Source organism: Lepidochelys olivacea (assembly GCF_965140295.1).
Source record: "Lepidochelys olivacea isolate rLepOli2 genome assembly, chromosome: 15".
Classification (NCBI taxonomy): Eukaryota; Metazoa; Chordata; order Testudines; family Cheloniidae; genus Lepidochelys; species Lepidochelys olivacea.
This window is the reverse complement of record NC_140425.1, coordinates 16,480,646-16,502,012: the sequence shown is the minus strand read 5'-3', so window position 1 is coordinate 16,502,012 and position 21,367 is coordinate 16,480,646. Positions and strand designations below refer to the sequence as shown.

The 21,367-nt window shown below is 53.5% G+C and overlaps 1 protein-coding gene across 1 annotated transcript in view; it reads left to right on the top strand.

Moving 5' to 3' along the window:
- Nucleotides 1-20,092, top strand: part of SLC25A1 (solute carrier family 25 member 1) — a 49,972-nt gene extending 29,880 nt beyond the window's left edge. The window contains exons 2-9 of the mRNA XM_084648821.1: nt 8,195-8,302; nt 9,567-9,666; nt 11,158-11,296; nt 12,848-12,932; nt 13,639-13,743; nt 14,608-14,723; nt 15,719-15,792; nt 16,669-20,092. Coding sequence (XP_084504947.1) covers nt 8,195-8,302; nt 9,567-9,666; nt 11,158-11,296; nt 12,848-12,932; nt 13,639-13,743; nt 14,608-14,723; nt 15,719-15,792; nt 16,669-16,783 — 842 coding nt within the window. The 3' untranslated portion in view covers nt 16,784-20,092. The remainder of the gene's footprint in view (nt 1-8,194; nt 8,303-9,566; nt 9,667-11,157; nt 11,297-12,847; nt 12,933-13,638; nt 13,744-14,607; nt 14,724-15,718; nt 15,793-16,668) is intronic.
- Nucleotides 20,093-21,367: the final 1,275 nt, after the last annotated feature.

Here is a 21,367-nt window from a genome sequence, read left to right as displayed (position 1 = left end):
ACGCTGGTGAGCTTGGGGCTGAATTTTCAGAAGTTGTCTCTAATTTTGCCCAACAGCCTAGGGGAAGGAGGCCTATGAAACATGCAGTGAAGGTCAGATGAACAGAGAAATTATACTGCACGTGGAATACCGAACCCTTCAAGCACTGCGCTCTTGATGGGTTCCAGTATTGATGCTTCCCTTCCCTGACTTTTATGGGGAGTCTGTGTGCTGGGCCCCAACGCAGTGCACATGCTCCTGGCTCAGCAGTGCAGACTCTGTCCTAGGGAAGGCAGAGTGTGGCCTAATGGCCAGTACACTGGACAGAAGACTTGGTTCTACTCCCAACTCCTGCTACTGGCCTGTGGGGTGACCTGGGACAAATTCCGTCACTGCTCCGTGCCTCAGTTTCCCCATCTGTGCAATGGGGATAATGATCCTGACCTCCTTTGTAAAGTGCTTTGAGAGCTAAAGATGACAAGTGTTGTATCTGAGCCAGATATTGTTGTTTTGTTATAGAGCTTGGCCTGCTTGGAGCAAACCGAGCACACATGTCCAAATGGGAGACTCAGGGCACTGCCTGCTACCGTGGCCCCAAAGGGCTGAGAGTTGCTGCTCTGCTATAGGCAGTGACTGGAAGCAGTGGTGCGTGCCTTCTGAACCCTGTAACACCCACCCTGCCTCCCCTCTCCCTGCAGTTTCTTTAGACCTCCTGTTAGCACTGGGTGTCTGCCTTGCGTCTGCCTCTCCTCCAAGTCAGCAGAATAGGCACAGACAGAACCTCAAGTTCCTTATTCTTGTTGCAGAGCAGAACGTAATCTCCAAGTGGGCCGGCTCCTGTGGTGAAAGTTTCTCTTTGTTCTCCCTCTGGGCCATTCATAGCTCTGTCCATGAGCTGTTCCACATCCCTGCTGACCCTACAGCCTCGGCAGATCCTGTTCCTTTCATGGGGTGTTGTCTGTGAGCCAATGACAGGCAGAGGACCTCTCTGCTAAGTCATGCTGAGTAGCTGTTCTCTGTGAATGACAGCCGCAGGGAAAGGGTGCTGGCGAAGTGGCCGGGGCACTAAGGGAGGTTAGGTTTCTTCTTCCCTGACAGAGGGGAGGGAGAGGCTGTGAGACTGAGCTGTGTGGAAAGAAAAGGAGTACTTTTGAGACCTTAGAGACTAACAAATTTATTTAAGCATAAGCTTTCGTGAGCTACAGCTCACTTCATGGGATGCATGCATGCTGTAGCTCACGAAAGCTGATGCTCAAATAAATTTGTTAGTCTCTAAGGTGCCACAAGTCCTCCTTTTCTTTTTGCAGATACAGACTAACACAGCTGCTACTCTGAAACCTGAGCTGTGTGGGTACATCACAGCCTCATCCACTCCCACAGGCCTCACGTCACTTCCTGCGTCTGGGGAGGAGAATGGGCACCTGGGACCACGCCCTCCTCTGGGACAGCCCCATGCAAATCGTTGGACTCTGCAAGCTTGAATTTGGGTCCTTTGAGTCTTGTGACACCAGTCAAAGATCAGGCGAGGAGTCCAGCAGCAGGAGCAGGCCTGCTCTCTACCTCAAGGGTGCATGAACTGCTGGCTGGGGCGGGGGTGTGAGCTAGGCAGTGTTAACAGGCCCACATGATGGAGACCATCCCCATGGATCCCCAGGGCAGAAAGATCTGAGTGTTTTACTTGTCCGAGTACTGGTCCCAAGCGCTCTCGCTAGTGGGAGCATCGCTAGGGACCACAGCTGCAGGGCTCCATAATGCTCTTGAAGGTTTCTCCTCTGATGCCGCTGGGGAAGGAATGTGAACTGGGGGGGACACAGAGCGGCAGAAGATGAAGCTCACGTGGTCCGTTTGTGCCTCCAATGCTGGTAGAAACCAAGGGCTGCTACTGACCCTTTCGTGGGTCACAGGCACAGGAGACTGCAGTTTCAATAAGGCACGATCCAGTGTCTCCTCTCCCGCAAGGCAATAGTGTGCACAAGCCTTTGACGGGAATGGGGCTTTTAGGCTGGGCACTCGTTAGCATCCCTTTCTCTGCTCACTGACGGTAGCCCACTGCTCCTTTGTTTGATCAGTTATGCTTCCTACAGTCCATAAACACCACAAACTGAGTGTCCGTGTTCTGTGGGTGTGAGGTTCCAGGAGAGTTTTATAACTGAACCACGGTCAGAAATGCACCTGATGCAAACACCCCGAACGCTAGGGAAGTTCTTGTGTGGATCCGGACTTCACCACTAGGCCAAACCAAAACCCTGGAGCCAAACCGTGCTAGAGACCTCCGAGCTCTGGGAAAGCTCAGATCCAAGCTTGGTAGGCTTCACTCAAACATTTGGCTCCTTTGACCTCCAGGATTGGGTTGCGGATCTCATGGAAACAGGCTTTCTACTATGCTCTTCAGCACTACTCATTTCCACCAGGGCCAGAAATCCAGTGAGAACATCCTTGCTTGTTCTGATCAGCACTTCTAGGTCCTGAGTAAATTCAGAAGCAGCAACTTGGAGGCGCACAAAACATTAGCTCAGACACCACAGATTTAACTTAACTGTTGTCAGAACCGCATATAAGCTTAGGGCTACCAGAGAGGGCAACAAGGCTGGGTCAGGCTAACAGGGTTATGGGTAGGACCAGTTCCTTTTATTCTATGAAGGCCAATTTGCCCAGTCTGGGGTTGAAGTGCATCGTGAGTGATCTGTCTGGTTGCATTAATTTCATAGCTGGAATGTGAATAGGGATCTTTTAATTCAGTGCTAAAGGAGTTTGGAGTCAAATTAAGCTCCTTGCTTGTCTATGCTATGGGTCATAGCGTAGTACAGTGGCCATAGTGTAGCTACTTCCTACGACAATGGAAAGAGTGTTTCTGTTCCTGTAGGTGATCCATCTCTCCAAGCAGCGGTAGCTAGGTCAGTGGAAGCATTCTTCCATTCATGTAGCTGTGTCCACACTCTGGGTTAGGTTGCTGTAGCTAAGGCTAAAGTCTGGATTATTTTTGCCCCTGAACGACATAGCTACGTCGATCTAAATTTTCAGTATAGACCAGGCCTTTTGAAAAGAACCAAATTAAAGAGAGGCAGGGAGTGCGTGTGGGTCCAGGCTTGGTTTTGTGTAGGCTTCCTGGGTAGCCTTTTGTATGTAGCTGAAGGGAAATGGCACAGTCTGAATGCGAAACATGCACTTAGCCAGCTCCAGGAGTCCTTGTGTCTCAAGGCAGTCTCGTTCTTAAGGTTGTTTGTTGAAGAATCACTATTACAGGGCAAAAAGAAAAGGAGTACTTGTGGCACCTTAGAGACTAACCAATTTATTTGAGCATAAGCTTTCGTGAGCTACAGCTCACTTCATCGCCACAGACCCAAACCCTTGGATCTGAGAACAATGAAAAAGCATTCAGTTTTCTTACAAGAAGACTTTTAATAGAAATAGAAGTAAATAGAAGTAAAGAAATCACCTCTGTAAAATCAGGATGGTAGATACCTTACAGGGTAATTAGATTAAAAACATAGAGAATCCCTCTAGGCAAAAACTTAAGTTACAAAAAAGATAGACAGAAATAGTTATTCTATTCAGCACAATTGTTTTCTCAGCCATTTAAAGAAATCATAATCTAACACGTACCTAGCTAGATTACTTACTAAAAGTTCTAAGACTCCATTCCTGGTCTATCCCCGGCAGAAACAGCATATATACAGACAGAGACCCTTTGTTTCTCTCCCTCCTCCCAGCTTTTGAAAGTATCTTGTCTCCTCATTGGTCATTTTGGTCAGGTGCCAGCGAGGTTACCTTTAGCTTCTTAACCCTTTACAGGTGAGAGGAGCTTTCCCCTGGCCAGGAGGGATTTCAGAGGGGTTTACCCTTCCCTTTATATTTATGACACGCCCCCCAAATCTCAGCTAGGGTGAAACACTGGCTGGGATTTCTTCCTGGAGCTCTAGGAAAAACAGAGTTAATAAGACACATGCATCTCTAAATATACTACCAAGTACATAAAGACTAACAATATTTTCTACATCTCAAGGACGATTTTAACCAGTTGATTCTGGGAAACTTTCACGGGAGAGTGCATCAGCCACTTTGTTAGAAGCTTCTGAGATGTGTTGGATGTCGAAATCAAAATCTTGGAGAGCTAAACTCCACCAATGAAGTTTTTTGTTAGTTTCTTTGACGGTGTGAGCTGTAGCTCACGAAAGCTTATGCTCAAATAAATTGGTTAGTCTCTAAGATGCCACAAGTACTCCTTTTCTTTTTGCAAATACAGACTAACACGGCTGTTACTCTGAAACCTGTCATTACAGGGCAGGAATTACAGATGCTTTTTATACTTCTGCTGCTGCCCATGGGCAGTTCTGAAAGGCTTTCTTATTTTGTTGTTCTCATCCTTTTCCCCCCCCCCCCCCGGGCCATTCTGGGGTATTTCTTCAGCCATTTCATAACTATTTTAATATCCCTCAGTAATAAAAGAGCTGTTCCAGTTGTGACACAAAGCACCAGTATACAGTGAATTCAGGGTCAAATCTGACACTATCCTTAACCGGGCTACTTTGCCCTACTGAAATCAGCCTGTGTGAATACGGGGATGGTGCCTCGGAGCTGGAGCTGCTGTCTCTCTCGAGAAAAGTTTGGGGGGTCTGAGGAAAACACATTTTGGCCCAAAATACTCCCATCACAAGCACCCTGGATGCCGGGGACTCTTCACACCAAAGTCTGTGGAATTTCTTGAAAGGGAAACTCTTTTTCAAATGACAGGTTTCAGAGTAGCAGCAGTCAGATGCCTGTGTTAAACTGTGGCTTTGTTGTTTTTAAGTCGCTGCTGATAGTCTGTTGGCATCTGGGATCTTAAACACCATCCTTGGGGTGTTTTTCTCTTTGTTGTTGTTGTTTAAAAGGTGAAAAGGGCTTTTCCAAGTGGAAGTTGTTTTGAATAATCCTGCTAGCACATCCATCCCTGATGAATGTGACATTTCGTCTGTACTTCTCTTCCTGATCTTTGTCTGCTTCTGTGTGCTAGAGCCTTGTCCTCGCCACTACCAGCTTCCCTGTATCCTTCCGCCTCACTCGCTCCATCTCCTCGCAGATCTGAGCTGCAAACACCCTTCTCCTGTGTCTAATTCCTCCCCCACTATCGATCAGTTAATACTCAAGTTCTGCATGCGACTCCCTCAGGCCAGCCGGAGCTGCAGCTGGTGTGGAAATTGCTGCCTGGATTGGCGTGGTAGGATGGCTCGTGATTGCCATAAGGATTTCACGGTCACGTGGGCCCCATTTTGTGATGAGTATGGTGAGCATTTTAGGTATGGCACTGATCAGGGCAATCTGGCCTCTTTCCTGTTCTCTTAACCCCCCTCCCCACCCACTCCCGCGCAATGGGCTGGAGCAGCAGGCTGGCCCGCACTCATGGCTTTACTGCAGCGATGACATGCTCAGAGTAGAGCTCTCTGCACCACTCTTGTTTCATTTTTTCTGGTGTGGTGCTTCTCTTTGTTCATGTCCTGGATAGTCATTCAGCAGCTATTTGGCAGTGAGCAGTCATGATTTGTTGCTTTCCAACTAAACAGGAGTGTTGCAGCCACTAGTTACCTGCCTCATGGGGCACTCGGATTAAGTTATTATCCTCTTTGAACAGATGGGGAAACCGAGGCACAGAAAAGGATGTGACTGGGGAGAAGAGGCAGTGCGGCCTAAGGGGTAGAGCACCAAACTGGGAGTCAAGAGACGCGGGTTCTGTCCCTGGTTCGGTGGCTGACCTGCTGTGCAACCCGGTGTGGATCACTTCACTTCCCATCTCTGTGTCTGTTTCTTTTCCTACCCTTTGTCTGTCTTGTCAATATAGATTGCAAGCTCTTCAGGGCAGGCACTGGCTCTCCCTGCGTTTGTACAGAGCCTAGCACAGTGGGTGGAACCTCTGAGCATTACCCTAAGAGACATAAATAACACTGGCCACCCAACGGGTCAGTACCAGAGCTGGAATTAGCACTTGGGATTTCCTGGCTTCAGTGCCTATATTACAACGGGGGGGCAGGTTTTTCCCATGGACCATTTACTGTGCATATATATGTATTTAATGGCAGCTGTGGAATCTCAGCATTCCCAGGCTGGCTACCTAGGGCAGGGGGATGCTCAGCAGCCCTTTGGGGGAGTCACTGCAGGCCGACAGGGAAGGATGTTTGCTTCGGACAAGAAAATCTGTAGAGCTAGTTGTGCGGACAGCTCTGTGCCTGTGATCTCTGGCGGTGGGCCCTTGCTCAGGTAGCCCTCTTTAAGAGGAGGCTGCCCTGCTTTAGAAAGAAGGAGGGAGATTTTATCATGAACTTGATGCCTTTAGGGGGGAGTGCTGGCTTAGGGGCTGTTAACCTGTTACCTCCAGGTACTAAAGGGGGCAAAGGCAGAACAAGAACCAATGGCTGGAAGCTGCAGCCAGACAAATTGCCATTAGAACTTATGGCCCAGTTTTTAACCGTGAAGAATGGGGCTGAGGGAAGTGGTGGATTCTCCATGACAGCCGATCAAGTCTGGGTGCCTTTCTACAAGCTCTGATTTCGTCACTGGGCACAGCACATGGGTAACGGGGTGAAGAGCTGTGGCCTGTGTTACACAGGAGGTCAGATGAGATGATCTAATGGCCCCCTGTGGCCTTAATCTATATCCTTGGCCCTGTCCCTTCAGGCTTGGGCACTGGGGTGCCAGAGACCCCGGGGGTCTAACTTTAAAATACTGTAATAGGAACCAGGTGGGGAAAATCCAAGCAGTTCTGTGGTGCTGCTAACTTAGTGTGTAACCCCAAGGTGATGCTGGTGGCTGTCAGCCTTGTGAAGTTGCTGTGGATAGGTACCAGTCCAGACACTAAATCTACTTGCCCAGCCTCACCATGCTGATGAAAACACAAAGCCACTTTTACTTGCCCACCTAATATCTCTACAGGCCTGGGGATGAGACAGTGACCAGAATTTCCTGGTGTCGGTTGGTCTCTCCACGTACGGATAGAAACTCCCGACACAGGGAGTACGATAAGCACACAATGCTGTATACCTGGTGAGCTGTGCTGCGCAAACAGATCCTTTGCCTGAGGATTTCACAATCTGAAGGCACAGGCTGGTACAAGCACGGAGCAGGATGTGTGCTTTTCAGTTGGATTGCTTCACTCGTGTGTCTGCTGGAGGAGGAGAGGGTTCTTGGGGTGAAAGGAGAGGCTGTTCTGGAGGCAGGGGGTGAAAGGAGCCGGGCGTGGATGAAGGGGATGAAAGGGAGCAGCTGAGACAGAGCTTTGACAGAAACGTGGGGAGTGTTGGAGGAAGTGGGGACGGGTGTCTGTCTCGGCTGCAGCTACTTCATACCCAGCACTGTATCTTTAAAGTACTTTATAGACATTAGTGAATTTTCATGTCACCCCTGGGAGGCAGATAATTACCGTTATCCCCATCTTGCAGGCTGTGGTGGGAGAAGAGGCAGAACAAGATTACATGTGCCTTTGGCACTGAGTGCCTCTGTGGCTAGAGCTGGGACCGGAATTTGGGAGTTCCTGGTTCCCAGATCATAATTCAGGCCTTTAGTCCGTGTCTGGGCATGTCTATCCCCTGCCTGAACTGTCTGTGGTCTGCACTGAAAGCTCGTCTGGTGCTATGAAATGATGGCATTAAATCAGGGCTTAAATTCTCCCTGAGTATTTCCTGGAGCCCCGCGGCTCGGGGCTTCAGACCCGCGGAGCACGCTGGGGCTGCTGCGGGTTGGAAAATATTTACTAGAGCTCTGCTCAGGACACCTCTGGCTGTATTTTAAGTCCTGCACTAAATGCTCCTCTGCTGGCAAAATTATTATTGTATGACAGTAGCAGCTAAAGGCCCTGAGTGAGACCAGGGTCCCAGGGTGCTTGGTGTTGTACAAACACGCAGTAAGGGCCAGTCCCTGCCCTGTCTAACCAGACCACACAGAAGAGGAGGGCAGAACATGTCTAGCTTGCTCTGTTGAAAGCACCGAGGGCCAGATTTTCAAAGGAGCAATTGTTCAAAAGTGCTCCCATGTAGGCACCAAAATAAGGGACGAGATGCTCAGAAGAGCTCCTTAGTTGCTGAGCAGATTTGCAAATCTGGCCCTTACCCAAGTGCCTACCTGGGAGGCGATCCCACTCCCAAGTGCTGAAAGGTGGGGGTTGGGCAATTAGAAATGGGCATCGGGGAGGTGCTACTGAGGTGTTGTCAGTTCTCGGTTCTATCTTCCCCCTCTTTGTTCTCCCCAGGTGGTATTGCCGGTGGCATTGAGATCTGCATTACATTCCCTACAGAGTATGTGAAGACTCAGCTACAGCTGGATGAGAAAGCTAACCCGCCCCGGTATAAAGGCATCGGTAAGTCCGGAGCCTGGCAGCTGTGGGCGCAGAGAGACTAGGCTAGGGATCAAACAAGGGGACTGGCGATTGTGTCAGGGGCTATTGGAGCTGCTGCAGCCAGTCATTCACTGCCAGCTAGGCAGAGACTGGCATGGGGGACACCGGTGGGTGTGCATCACTACGTGGGGTGGGAGTGAGCTGGGTGTTCAGATGCCCCTCATAGAAGGACCCTCCCTTGGAACTCGAGGGCTTGCCTCCTTCCTGTCTCACAAGGGGGAGAGTAGGGAAACCGGGGAGAAGCCATTTCAGAGTAGGGTGTGTGGATCAGAGCGCTGGGCGGTCGGGTCTGACATCCTGCCCCCACCAGTCCCCAGAATCTGAGGCTTGGCTGTGAAATGAGCGCTCCCCTCTAACGGACCTGGCCAATTGCGCAATGCAGCACACCTGTTGTCACTGAGGGAGACGGCGTGTTGGCGGTAGCCTGGTCAGGTGCCCAGGCTGGAGGCGTTCCAGGGATGACGGCCTCGTTCCAGCCCAGGATGATTGGCAGGGGTCCCTGACTGGCAGGATCATAACCTTCTACTTATGTACAGGCTGCATGGTGGCATGCTGTACTGTATCACCGCTGCACTTTGCTGCTTGCCCTCCAGCCTGGCCCCAGCTGACAGTGTGAGAGAGAACCCAGCTGGCTGGGGGAGAGACAGCAGGGAGCTGGTTCCAGAGCCCCTGGCTTCGTGTCTGGCTTGGAACCGGGTCCTGAGGATCTGCAGCAGCATGGCTTCTGACTTGCTGAGTCCAGGGCTGAACAGTGCCCTGTGCCATTCTCCCTTCCTGGATCAGCTCTGCAAAGGGCTTGGCATTGCCCTGTTCTAGCTAAGGAGGCCGAGTCGTATAGTCTGGCACCTGCTGCATGTGGCTTGAACTTCACTGGGGGGGACACGACTCAGGACTTCACATTCCACAGCCGCAGCATGCTGGATGGGGAGGGGAAATCCGGCAGCAGCGTTGGGGTCCTGGCTGCTTTGTCTTCAGCGACGAGACGAACGCGTCCACTCGCACAGGGCCGGTGTTCTCTGCGATGATGCGTTTGCAGCCTGGTGTTGGTGACCACGTTACCCGAGCTTTTCCACCCTGGCACTCGCCCACCCTGCCCTGTGCTCTCTGGCTGTTACCCAAGGACGGCAGGGAGTGCGCGGCCCAGGGAGAGCCTGAATGGTGGAAGGTGCTGCTGGGCTGACTTGGCGGGCCTGCTAAACCCCTCTTTCCGTGCCTTCTCCCCTAGCGGACTGCGTGAAGCAGACTGTCCAGGGCCATGGAGTGAAGGGGCTCTATCGAGGCCTCAGCTCACTGGTGTATGGCTCCATCCCAAAGGCTGCCGTGAGGTAAGGTGCTCCGGCTGCGACTTCCGGCCTTGCCCCTGAAGTGTTTGTGAATTGCAGTTGCAGCAATCTGAGCCCAGGTGATCCTCCTGCTCTCCTTGACACCCACCAGACCCCCAAACAAGCGGATGAAAAACCCCATAGGAGTCTCTTGGAGTGGCCCCTTCTCTCCATCTCGTTGCTGAGGGAGTCTCAGGCCGGGGGTCTGTCTCACGCAGCCTTTCTGCAGAACAGCACTGCCAAAAAAGCCAGACATGCAGGGATAGGCTGATGAGGGCCCCAGGCTAGCAGGCCGGAGGGCCACGGACGTGGCTTCTGCAAAGGAGCACAGTGCAGGGTCTGTCCAAGGAGCCCTGAGTGACCCTCCTTGAGGGCTGCCTGCCAAGGAGCGATTGGCATCGCTCACCTGTGTCCGTAGGTGGCCTGATGTTTGGAGAAGTGCTGAGGCAACTCGGTCCTGCTGCGGGGAGGGGAGGGAATGACTCGAGGTGGTTTGGAATCTACCCGCAGACGGTCGCCGTCAAGGTGGGTCTGGCCAATCGTTACTGGACAGCGTGCCCAGTTCCCTGGCTGGGGGTGGGACTGCCTCCCGGGACGGTCGTTCCCTTTGGGATGGATTGAGAAAACCATCCTGCTCTTAGCAGGACCAGCCTGAGCGGACGCTGCTGGAGGGCTGGCTCTGGGGAGTGCCCTGTCTGCCAGCAGGCCTTGCTGTGGGGAGCTCCCCCAGGGCACTGCTAGCAGTGTGCTCTTTGGGAAGCTCCCAGCTCTTCCGGGCTGAGCCTTTCCCAGCAGCAGGCCCTGGCTGCTGCAGCCGCGGCCTCCCCAGGGAGGAGATGCTGCAGAAGAAAGCATGTGATTTCTGAGTGGTTTGGTCCCCATCCCCACCCTCAGCGCCAGCCCAGGAGGGTGGGGGCAGTGGAGTGCTGGCAGATCAGCTTCGTTCTTCTCTGGGGCGTGAGGGCGTGAGTCCGAGATGAGCAAAATGGATGCTCTGCTGCCTTCTCTCTACCAGCTGCCAACCAAGAACCAATAGCTAATAGCTGTCAGCAGTCAGCAGCCTGCTCAGACGGGGGAGTCAGGCGCACTGCCACCCCCTTCTCTTGGGCTTTCAGGCTTACAGGTGCCTGCCTTCCCAGTGTGGGCATCTGTGCTTCGCCCAGTGGGAGGGCCTGAGATGGGCGGAGGGCGGCTGGGTGTTTGAAGCTACGGTGGGGCTTGGCCACTTCCTGCCACTCCCAGGTGCTGGTAAGGGGAAAGAAGAGTGAGTCGCCATCCCTGGTCTGTTCTCCCAGCTCCCCCTAGAGGCGACCCAAAGGCCAGACCCATGGCTCCATAGCGAGATGCCCACGGGGCATGGCGGGAGCTTCCAGCTGAGCTGGTTGGCCCAGCTGCACTAGGAAATCCCCCTCGCCCTGGCCCCGTCTCTGTGCCCAGCAGCTGTGTCTGCCCAGTCTGGTGGGGTTTGCATTGCCTGCCTTTCTCCCCGGCCAGGTTCGGCATGTTCGAGTTCCTCAGCAACCACATGAGAGATGAGAAGGGCAACCTGAACAGCAGGCGCGGGCTGCTGTGCGGCTTGGGAGCCGGGGTGGCCGAGGCCGTGGTGGTGGTGTGTCCCATGGAGACCATAAAGGTACAGCGCAGGCCCCCTCATCCCTGCTTTGAGAATGAGTCCCAGAGTAGGGGGAGACCGGAGACCACTTCAGAGGGGGCAGGGGAAGCCAAGGAGGGAGCACCATTGCCCTGTGAGCGCCTCCTGCTGTCGGCCCCAGAACTAGCCGGCTGGGCTCTCTCTGTCTTGTTGGAACCGGGTATTTAACCCAGCACAGCCTCTGCTCTGCTCCTCGCCTGGCGTCACACAGGGAGCTGCGCTGTACGTTGCTGTTCACGCCCAGATGAAATGTCCGTGCGCTCCAGCTGCCCACTAGTGGTGAATGGTCAGAGGTGCAGGGAAAGACTTTGCCTGTGGGGCGTTCCCTCTGGACTCTCCTGTTTGATGGGAAATTTTAGCAAGAGACCAGACAGGATCTGATTTTCCTGGGGCCCGTAACTCCTGCAGTGAGTGACAGCTCTTCTCTCCGAGGCCAGCCTTTGTGGCCTGACTCCAGAATTTGTCAGGTGTTAATACCATGAAAGATACGCTGAGCCACACCAATACACTTGCTGGCAGAAGTAAATGCAGCGCCGTGCATGAAATACCTAGCTGAGGCTCCACAGTAGCAAACAGCATTTTGCATCGTTGTTGCTTCTCATTCATTGCCAGGCTCTCCCACACAAATGAGGCCGTTTCTCTGTCTCTGCTCTTTCCCCCTGTGTTATACTCAGTTTTTTCTCCTTGCTTTGTAACTCCCAGATTCAAAAATGATGCCGGGCCTGGAAATCCTGTTCAGGGCTCAGTAAAATGTGCCCTTCTCAGTGAGTGATATCTTCCTACACAGTGTAACGTGAGAGCCAGGGACTGGGCTGGGAAACTGGCCTCTGCTTGCATGACTCTGTTCAGCATAATCCTAAGAAGAGGCTGACTGCTGTGAGCAGCAGCAGCAAGACTGGGACTCCGAAGTCTGTCCCCATCTCTGCCACTGACGTGCTGTGTGAACCCAGGCCCATCCCTTCACCTCTCTGCTTCTCAAAGCTCTCATCTGCCAAGTGGGGATAAATAGATGGACCCTCCTTTGCAAAGTGCTTAGAGATAGGGTGAAGGGACTGTTATTTACTGACCTGATGCTATATGCTCTCACAGGTGACCAAGAGATTAAGCATTGGGGAAGATGCTCTCATGCTTTGCTGGCCTGAGCTAGCAATAGCTACCCTTCTTCCCATCCTGGGACTTGTAGACTCTCCCCTTGCAGGTGCCAAGCCTTGTGTGTTTCAAATATTCCAGACCTAGCTGAAGTCCTTCATCCCTAGACTGCACAGGTCCCTTTCCTTTCTGACTGCATGTGGAGTGCATGAGCAAACATGTCCGCAGTTGCAGGTAAACCTTGGACAGGGTTTTCGTTCCGCTCTGGAACGGCATCAGTATGGCACTGCCCCAGATTAGCAAAGATCCTCGCTGCTGAATCCCTGAGCAGAGCCCCGCTGCCAGGCATCTGATTGGGATGTTTGGGCTCCTATAGCTTGAGGAATGGGTGTCTCTTCACATGCAGATTGGGATTAACAAATCCTAACCTTCTCTCCCCTCCAGGTGAAGTTTATCCATGACCAGTGCTCCCCCAAACCAAAGTACCGTGGCTTCTTCCACGGCGTGCGGGAGATCATCCGCGAGCAGGGTGAGGGCCCTGGCGTGGCAGCGTTATTCAGCACCTCCGCGCCGTGTTATCCTTGCGTTCAGTGTGCAAGGCCCCGCCACACTGGGTTGTGAACTGCCTCCTCCCACCAGAGTGGGAGACTGGTCTGTGAGCTGCCAAGGCAGCCAGCACTGTAGGGCCTTGAAAAACACTGGCTCCCAAGTGTCTGCTCGTCCCTCAGGCAGGCTGGTTCTTGGGAGACCTGCTTCCCAGGCCTGAGCACCTTTCCTCTTCTGGCCTAGTCAGGGGAAAGCCGTGCAGCCCTGTCGGCATATCCATAGGAGGGCGGGGAGGCCAAATGACAGGCCACCAAAACCACGCAGAGCAAGCCCCACCCCGCTGCCAACGAGAATTAGGAGAAATGCCTCTCTCCCCCAACGCCTGCTATTAAGAGGGCTTGTCAGGGTCGGGATTCGAACCCACGTCCCCAGAGGAGACTGCGGCCTGAACGCAGCACCTTAGCCCGTTCGGCCATCCTGACGGCAGGGCCAAGTGGGTGGGGCACGAGAAAGAGCTGGGGAGGAGCTGGGCTTTGTGCTGTGGGCCCTGCCGGGGTGGGTGTATGAATGGGGGAAAGGGGAAGTTGTGTTGTGGGCCACAGCAAGGCATGGGGTCGGTGGCTGTCCTGGGGAGACCAGCGTCATGCTGTTTCCCCTCCTCAAATGCTGCCCCTTCTCCCCTGCCGCAGGTCTGAAGGGAACCTACCAGGGTTTAACCGCTACTGTCCTCAAGCAAGGATCAAACCAGGCCATTCGCTTCTTCGTCATGACGGCGCTCAGGAACTGGTACAAAGGTACCCGCACTCTGCCTCCCTCCCGCTGCCTTGCCCCCGCATCTCCGTGCCATGCCCTGCCTCATCCGGGGAGCGCTGCGGGCGGAGAGCCACACAGCACGGTGACCTGCTGCAGCGAGGGCTGGCTTCTCCAGCCTCAGCTGAGCTCCCGCTCCTCCCTCCGAGTGAAACTCGCCACCACCAGTTTCTTGTGGGGTCACTTTGACGAGCCTGAGGAAGGCCCCAGGGCAGGACAGAGCTGGGGAGAGGGGATGCCTGGTTAAAAGCCCAGGGGGATGCAGACGGCGAGTAAGGGGGAACTCTAATGGGGTCTCCTCCACTCTGCCCCTGCTCACACCTGTCTGCTGCAGTATACACATATCTACTTCTCCTGTGCACGCTCTCAACGCCCCTACCCCTGCCCGCACACACTGGGCCTGGGCCCTTTTGACAGTCTGTTCAGAAGCCAGTCGGGAGTGCTTTCCCACCCACTCGCTGCTAGGCCAGCCCTGGCCTAGGCTTGTGTGTTCCCTGCCTTACGACCTGTGGGGTCTGAGGACTCTTGGCGGCAAACAGGCAGCCTGGCCCCTCTGCTCACTGTGCACACCTGGAGAGAGAGAGAGCATCTCTGGCCCCCTCGGCCCTTCTTTCTTCTCCAGCTGCAGCTTCTCCAGCTGCTCTCATTTGCGGGGCCCCGTTCCTTTCACCCCCCACCCCCCATTGCACCCCTAGCCTGTCGGGGCCTTTGTTGCTCTCATGTGCAGTGTCACTCAGTGACGTCCCAGCACACTCCCACCCCTTGTTGCTCATGAGCTCTGCTCTTGTGTCTCTCTCCACCCTCTTTCCCTCCGCCTGCCCCTTTTGTGTCGCTCTCCTTCTTCCCAGGGGATGATCCCAACAAGGTCATAAACCCCTTCGTCACCGGGATATTTGGGGCCATTGCCGGAGCGGCTAGCGTCTTTGGCAACACCCCCCTGGATGTGGTGAAAACCAGAATGCAGGTACAGCATGTGGTCGTGTGGCTTCTGGGCTTCTGCTGAGAGCCCATCATTCACCTCTTGCCTCTGGGTGCTCCGTGTCTCCTGCTCTCATCTAGACCATGACCGCTGGGCCAAGCGCCGAAATGGGACGTGGCAAAGTGCCACACGGCGCCTTCCCGATGGAGAAGAAGGAGCTGGAACTGAGACTGCTCCCCACAAAGGCCCTGTCTGCCCTAGAGAACGACTGCTGGGGTGCCTGGCCTGATGGGAGAGTGAGGCCCAGTGCAGCAGTGTGTCCACACTAGCCATGCTGTGCTCCATGGCTGTGGTCGCGCTGCCCTCTGGGGACCTGAATTAACGGCCAGCGATTCACTCCTAGGCAGACCAGGCCCAGGGCTCCCCTGGGCTAGAGGAATTTGGCATGTTCTTCTCCTGGCAGTCCCGTAGCCCAGTGATTCTCAGTTCAGGAGCCCGATCAGCGATCCCCAAAGAGCCACAATCATGTGAATTCATTGCTTCGTTTACTAGTTCTATACTATTCTCACAGCAGTGACTGACCACGTATTATTTTATCTTCTACAATTGGGTAATAACACAGTAAAAGCATCCTGATTGGTTAATAACTTAAATTGGCTAATAATTAAATCCCACAGTGTTTTAATAGCAAGGGCTGCAAAGAGCCCCTGTCTGAGCATCACTTCCGTAGCCCGTCTCAACACACCTTGCAGCCACCCAAAAACACCTGCAGTGGGGCATGGGGGTGGCCACTGTTATTTGGGTTAGACCACATCTAAGCACCCCGCGGCTCTCCTTAGGGTCAGGCTCCCACACAACCAGGCTGGCGAGGATGGCAGTCACTGCTGTGACAGCTCCGGCTGTGCAAACAGAAACCCCCCCACCTCGGGGCCCTTCCAGAATCTCCCAGGATGGAGCCACGGCTTGTGGGAGCTGTGCTGGGAACTGTGGCATAGATCCACCCATTACAGGTCTCTGACCCTTCTCTCCGCTTCCTCTAGGGACTTGAAGCGCACAAGTACAAGAGCACCTGGGACTGCGCCTACCAGATCATGAAATACGAAGGGCCCATCGCGTGAGTCCGGCATCTCGTCTCCATGCAGGGGGCTCAGGGCTGGGTGAACGCAGGGAAACAGGGACAATCCCTCCCCTGCAGCCGAGTACTGGCGAAGCAGTTCGCACCCGTACGGTGAAACGGGGAGTAGTGCCATAGGAGGCAAAGGGATCCGTCACCATCATGGGTAAAAGGCACCTTGTGGTGGGATTTGCAGAAGGGAGAACAGGTCACCGGCACACGAGAAGCAGGAGCCTGTCCCGGAGGCATGGGGGATGAGATGGAAAAGGCAAGGGCCTGGTGGATGGTAGGAGTAGCAGCGAGGCCTGGCTGTGAGAGGAGGAGCAGAGACCCACACAGGGAAGAGGGGAGAGAGACCTATGTGGATTTTATTAGCCTCTCTACACATGCCACAGAAGCACAGGCCCAGAGCCTCAGCTAGGGTAAAATCAGGGAAGTCAACAGTGACCGACGCCCCCGAGGAGCTGGCCTGGAATCTGAAAAAGCGGCTGGTGTGGAGAGCGGATCCTGTGACAGGAGTGGGGCAGTTGGCCAGAAAGCCCTGACTGGGAATCTTAAAAAGTTGGGGTCTCTGGGTGGGGTTTGCCGGGCAGGAAGCAGCCCTTCCCCAAACCCCTTTCATTCCAGCAGAGACTGGGCCGGTCCCCGCTTGTGCTGAGTGTGAAGGGCTAGAGGCTGAGCTGGAGAGCAGGGTGAACTGGAGAGTGTGGTTGCTGGGCATTGGCGCCATTTTACACCAGGCTGCATCTCCACCAGAGATCTCTGGGAGCGGGTGGGCTAGGCCTGCTCCCACACCTGGCCAAGCTGTGCCTGGCCTAGGCCTGAGTGGGGCTCTCTGCTCTCCCTCACCTCTCCTCTCCTCTCCTCTCCTGGCAGGTTTTACAAGGGCACCGTGCCTCGCCTGGGCCGGGTCTGTCTGGATGTGGCCATCGTCTTCGTAATCTACGACGAAGTGGTCAAGGTCCTCAACAAGGTGTGGAAAACCGACTGAGCCTGCCAGCAGCCCCGGGCAGCGGCACCGTCTCCTCCACCACCGCGAGGCAACAGCTGGAGGAAGATGACCAATCCGGAAGAAATTATATGGACATTTCACTAGGAGCGGTGCCCTGTGCCTAGCCACTTGGGCCCATATCAAACCCTGACCATCTTTATTTATAGGATCGAACTGTGGAGTAGTTTAAATTATTGATCATGTGCTAAAATGATGGTGGGGGGGAGGGGACTATATCTGCAAACTTTGCAAAGGCCAGCTCCGCTAGCCTGGGGGTGGAGCTGGGGGGGAATAGATCAGTGCCCGAAAGGGAGAAGAGAGGCCATGATTCTCCAACCAGATTACAATTCAGTCCACGTTTCCTTTTGCCTTTGAGAAAACAGAGCCAAGCGAGCAAAGGTTTCCACTGAGCTCACTGCCATCTCCCACCTCTCCCAGCAGGAGGCGCTGGAGTGCGTGGGGCTGGAGCGCTGGCTGCAGGGGCGCGATTGCAATGGTGTGATGTCCCTGGGTATGGGGAGCTTGCTGCTCCTCCAGTCCCATCCTCTACCTCTAGGAAATGGTGTGGCAGCCCAGGCTGCAAGCCACTCATGGCTATTCCACACCCAATCTCGAGAAGCAGGAGTCGCTAGCAGGGCGGGGTGGGGGACCCCTGGCTGGGGGAGAGCTCCAGCCCCCCCTACCAGAGCTGCCAAGTGCCTCAGTCTTAGCGTTTTCCAGTGGGAGTCACTAGGGCCAAAGAGGGTTGATCGTGAAGTGAGCTGCGTGGCACACACTGGCCATTTAGCCTCTGGTTTAAGCCAGAAAGCTGAGGGGAGGCCCCTTGGTGCAGGCAATGACCCTGCCTCCTAGAGTCGGAGCGTGTGATTCAGACCTGTGGCTCCGAACACGCGCCTTCCCTTAGGGGCTTTGCCTGCCCAGCCACCTCCCCTGGAGGAGAGAGGAAATCCACCCTGTACCACCTCCTGGGAGCACTGAGGGGCTTTGCTATGGAACCTGCAAGGAACTCAGTGCCCAGAACATGTCCTCTACCATCCCAGCCACTCGCCCAGGCTCCTGGCGGCACGGCTGCTGCTGTGGTAGAGACCCTGCACTGAGTGGTGCTGCCTTCCTTTTCCTTTTCCTCGCTGAGGAAACATTCCCAGGCGAGTGACTTCCAGCCTAGCGTGACCAGGTTCCTCACCCCTGTGACAGAGGCACCTTGTTGACATCTGAGAAAGGTGAAGTGCTCGCCTGCCACTCGGCCTTCTCTGATTAAACTGCCTCCTGCCACATTCCCTTCCACTCTGCCTCTCCACACACACCCCCACGCCGCTCGATATTCCAGTGCTGGGAGCCAGACAAGTACCTAGCTAGACTCAATGAACTTCACACTGCGTTGTTAACACTTGTACTGTATCCCCGGGGGACCGTAACCCTGTCCTTGCCCAGTGCCAAGAGCTCATAATGGTTCCAGTGCAGATTTGTGCCAAAATCGTGTCTCTGTCTACAATAGTTACACAGGGGTTTGTCTGTCTGTACTCTCAGTGACAAATGCAGCCTTAACACTATCGTATGCGCAGGCGAAGAAGGAAAGCGCAGGGAAGAGTCACTTTCCAGCTTTCAGCTCTCAAGCCATTGAGGTTTTTTTGCATTTTGCATTTGCAACTTGAATAAAATAAGAGCCTTGCTTTAGAACACACTTCAGAATTTAACCAGGATCTGTAAAGGCAGCAATCAACCCTTGCACTGCATATGTGTGTACTGACACCCTGATGCATATTTGTATGTCGCATTTACAATCCTGTGCGACATTAATGGTCCCTAGCAGCCCACAGTGATCTCGCTGTAGCATCTGCAGCCCCTATTGTACCATGCGGACGGGGCAGCTCCCCGGAATCCGAGCCAGAGGCATAGTTTTCACTCCTTTGCTAATATTTTAGAGTCCAGGGGTTTCTTTTCAAGCTTTGAGCAAAACGTGTTCATGTTGCGCTTGCAGCTGCCTGCTGGAGTGACTCTTGCCATTTTCAAGGCCAAATTGGGGCACTCTGACGAGAACCCCAACAATAAACCAAAGTTGCCTGTTAACAAAGTCTCCATCGCTCTGTGTGGGCCAAAGGTAGCCCCGGGTCCGTTGCAATTTAAGCCTTTTGCTCACATCCCTTCGGTCACTGGGAGCTCCCCACCCTCCCCTTGTGTTCTGGATGAGCAAAGGGATCCAGGAGGGGGCCCCAGGCCCCAAATCACTGGTGAACGCATTTTGCCAATGCAGCTAGCTACACTGCAGCTACACGGGAATGATGCTGTCTTCTGTTACACTGGCTGCAGATCATTTGACACTTTAGCCCATGTATGCTGCAGTCTGCTTTCCCAAGTGTCTCCCCTCCGAGTTCTTGGGTACTTACCCTGGAATTGCACTGGTCACCACTAGGTTCCGAACAGGCTGGGAACTCTTCCCCCCTCCCCCCCTGTTTTGTGTTTACCATCCAATTCAATCCATTGCCTCAGTGCTGTGCTGATACGGGAATGAGATTTGATGTCCTCTCTGATCCCTGACTCTTCTCAGATGCTTCTGTAGCACATTAAGAATGAGATTCTGAATGACTAAAAACTAAACTAGGCTGTTTCTTGGGCTCAGTAGAAATGTGCAAGGCTCTGATCCTGTAAAATCCTTGACTATGGTGCTGCTAGTGCGGGGATCTGAAAGCCAAGCTGGGTTCTTCAGGCCTGCTGCCTTCAATGATGGGAGCAAAGATTGTGCCCTAAATCCAATACAATGACAATTGGAGGGTGGGGGTGGGAGGATGCTGAGTGGAAGAGGACATTTGGGAAAGGATCTTCCTACTGGAGACTAGTTAGGGTCTTCTCCTCCAGGACCAATGAATTATTTCCTGCGTTGCTTCTCGTTGTTTGGCTTCTTTAGGCCTCAGAGGAGCTGCTCCCTCCCGAAGCTGCCTTTGGGCTAGGAAGAGACGCTACCAGACAGCTTCTCTAGTGCAGGGCCGAAAACTGCTGCCACTGGGCTCCCCTCGGGAGGTGGGAAATACCGTCTCCTTTAGTCATGTGTTCTAGGGCAGACTCTCTACCTGGAGCAACATTCTATGGGTGCAGGCCATTGCCCAGGACCCATCCCTTGGGGTGGGTGCCAGAGCCAGGAGAAAGCTCAGCACAGGAGTGTGTGCCCTGTGTTGTCTCTTTGCCTCTGCCTTGGCAGAGTCCGTGTGCTCTGCTCTCTACAAGGCTGAGTCTTCTACACATGTGTCAGCCCCTGCTGCTTTCTCAGGTTTTACTGCATTCAGAGATTATGTAATAAACTGAAACCTGCTGCAAGCTGGATGTCTCTCTCCTTTTTTTTTTTTTCTGGTGTGTCTGTGTTTCTGCTATTTTGTCATGGATGCCTCTGAATTGCATGGTGTCAAAGCTCTGGTTAATTTCAAGAATGGAGTACGTGTAGGATCAAAGTTCGGAATACAAAGGAATCCTCTTAATGAGCACGCCCTGATGGAGTGGGAAACGTGCTGATTAATTAGTCTGGTGTGCTGATCAGAGTTCCATGCTGCAGCCATCTGCTGTACTGTTGAACACTCACTTTTATTTGGGGAATCACTAGACACCGTACCAGTTAGCTAACTGAAGGGCTAATGCCTTCCGCATCTGGAGCAGAGCAGGGATGCGGCATGAAATGAACAAAGGCCCAGTGGTGAATGTGATGCTTACTGCGGTTGGCTGTCCTTCCAAGAGATGCAAATTACCCCCAGAAGTTTGCGGGAGAGACACAGCTGTCTCTCTGCTGCTGTGTGCATCTCGAAGAGCCAAGGTCTGAAATGTTCCAGTGAACTAGTTCATAGAAGAGTTTTGGAGTGGGTACAAATCCTTGTAAAGTAAAACCAGGTGCAATCCAAGGAAGCTCTGCTCTGTACAAATTGACCTAGCGGGTCAGGGAATGTGTTTTGTTTACAAATATTCCCCCCACCCCAAACAGCCAGCCCTGCAAACTCCCCCTGGGATCTGAAAGTCAAGCTGGGTTCTTTCTATCTTAGTGCATCACCAACAGTAAAGACTCTGCAGGACAATGTTTATCACTACTGCATCCCCATGTACTCCAACTATACAGGGGTTATGTTATCCAGGGGCCTGCCTAGGTTTGTTGTGGTTTTGAATCCTGCCTGATCGTTGTAGTTTCAGTTTTGGGTTCTCTGTTGGCCCAGGGTAGGAGAGCGTTTTGGCTTGTCAGGTGCCTGAGCTGCCTTGTGTTGAGTGATGCCAGTCGGCAGGACAGTGCATGCTTTCTTTAGTTGTCCAGGGCTGGTCCTCTCTCTGCAACCTGTTGGGCAGCTAGGGCAGGGAGCCTGTTTTAAATTGTCGGCAAATCAAGCTTCACAGGGGGATCAAAACATCTAGCCTTTCTCCCATCTGAACTTGGTTTCTGCCTTTGCTTTGGGAATAGCTGGGAACTGGCCCAGGCTGCATTTGAAATCCTGGGCAGTCGTATCTCACAGTGGAAAACAATAAGACCAAGGAAACTGCTGCATAGGAGGCCATGCTGACTAAAGATGCATGTACCAGTACAAGACCCTGCACCTCACTAAGCATCCCAGCTCTGGG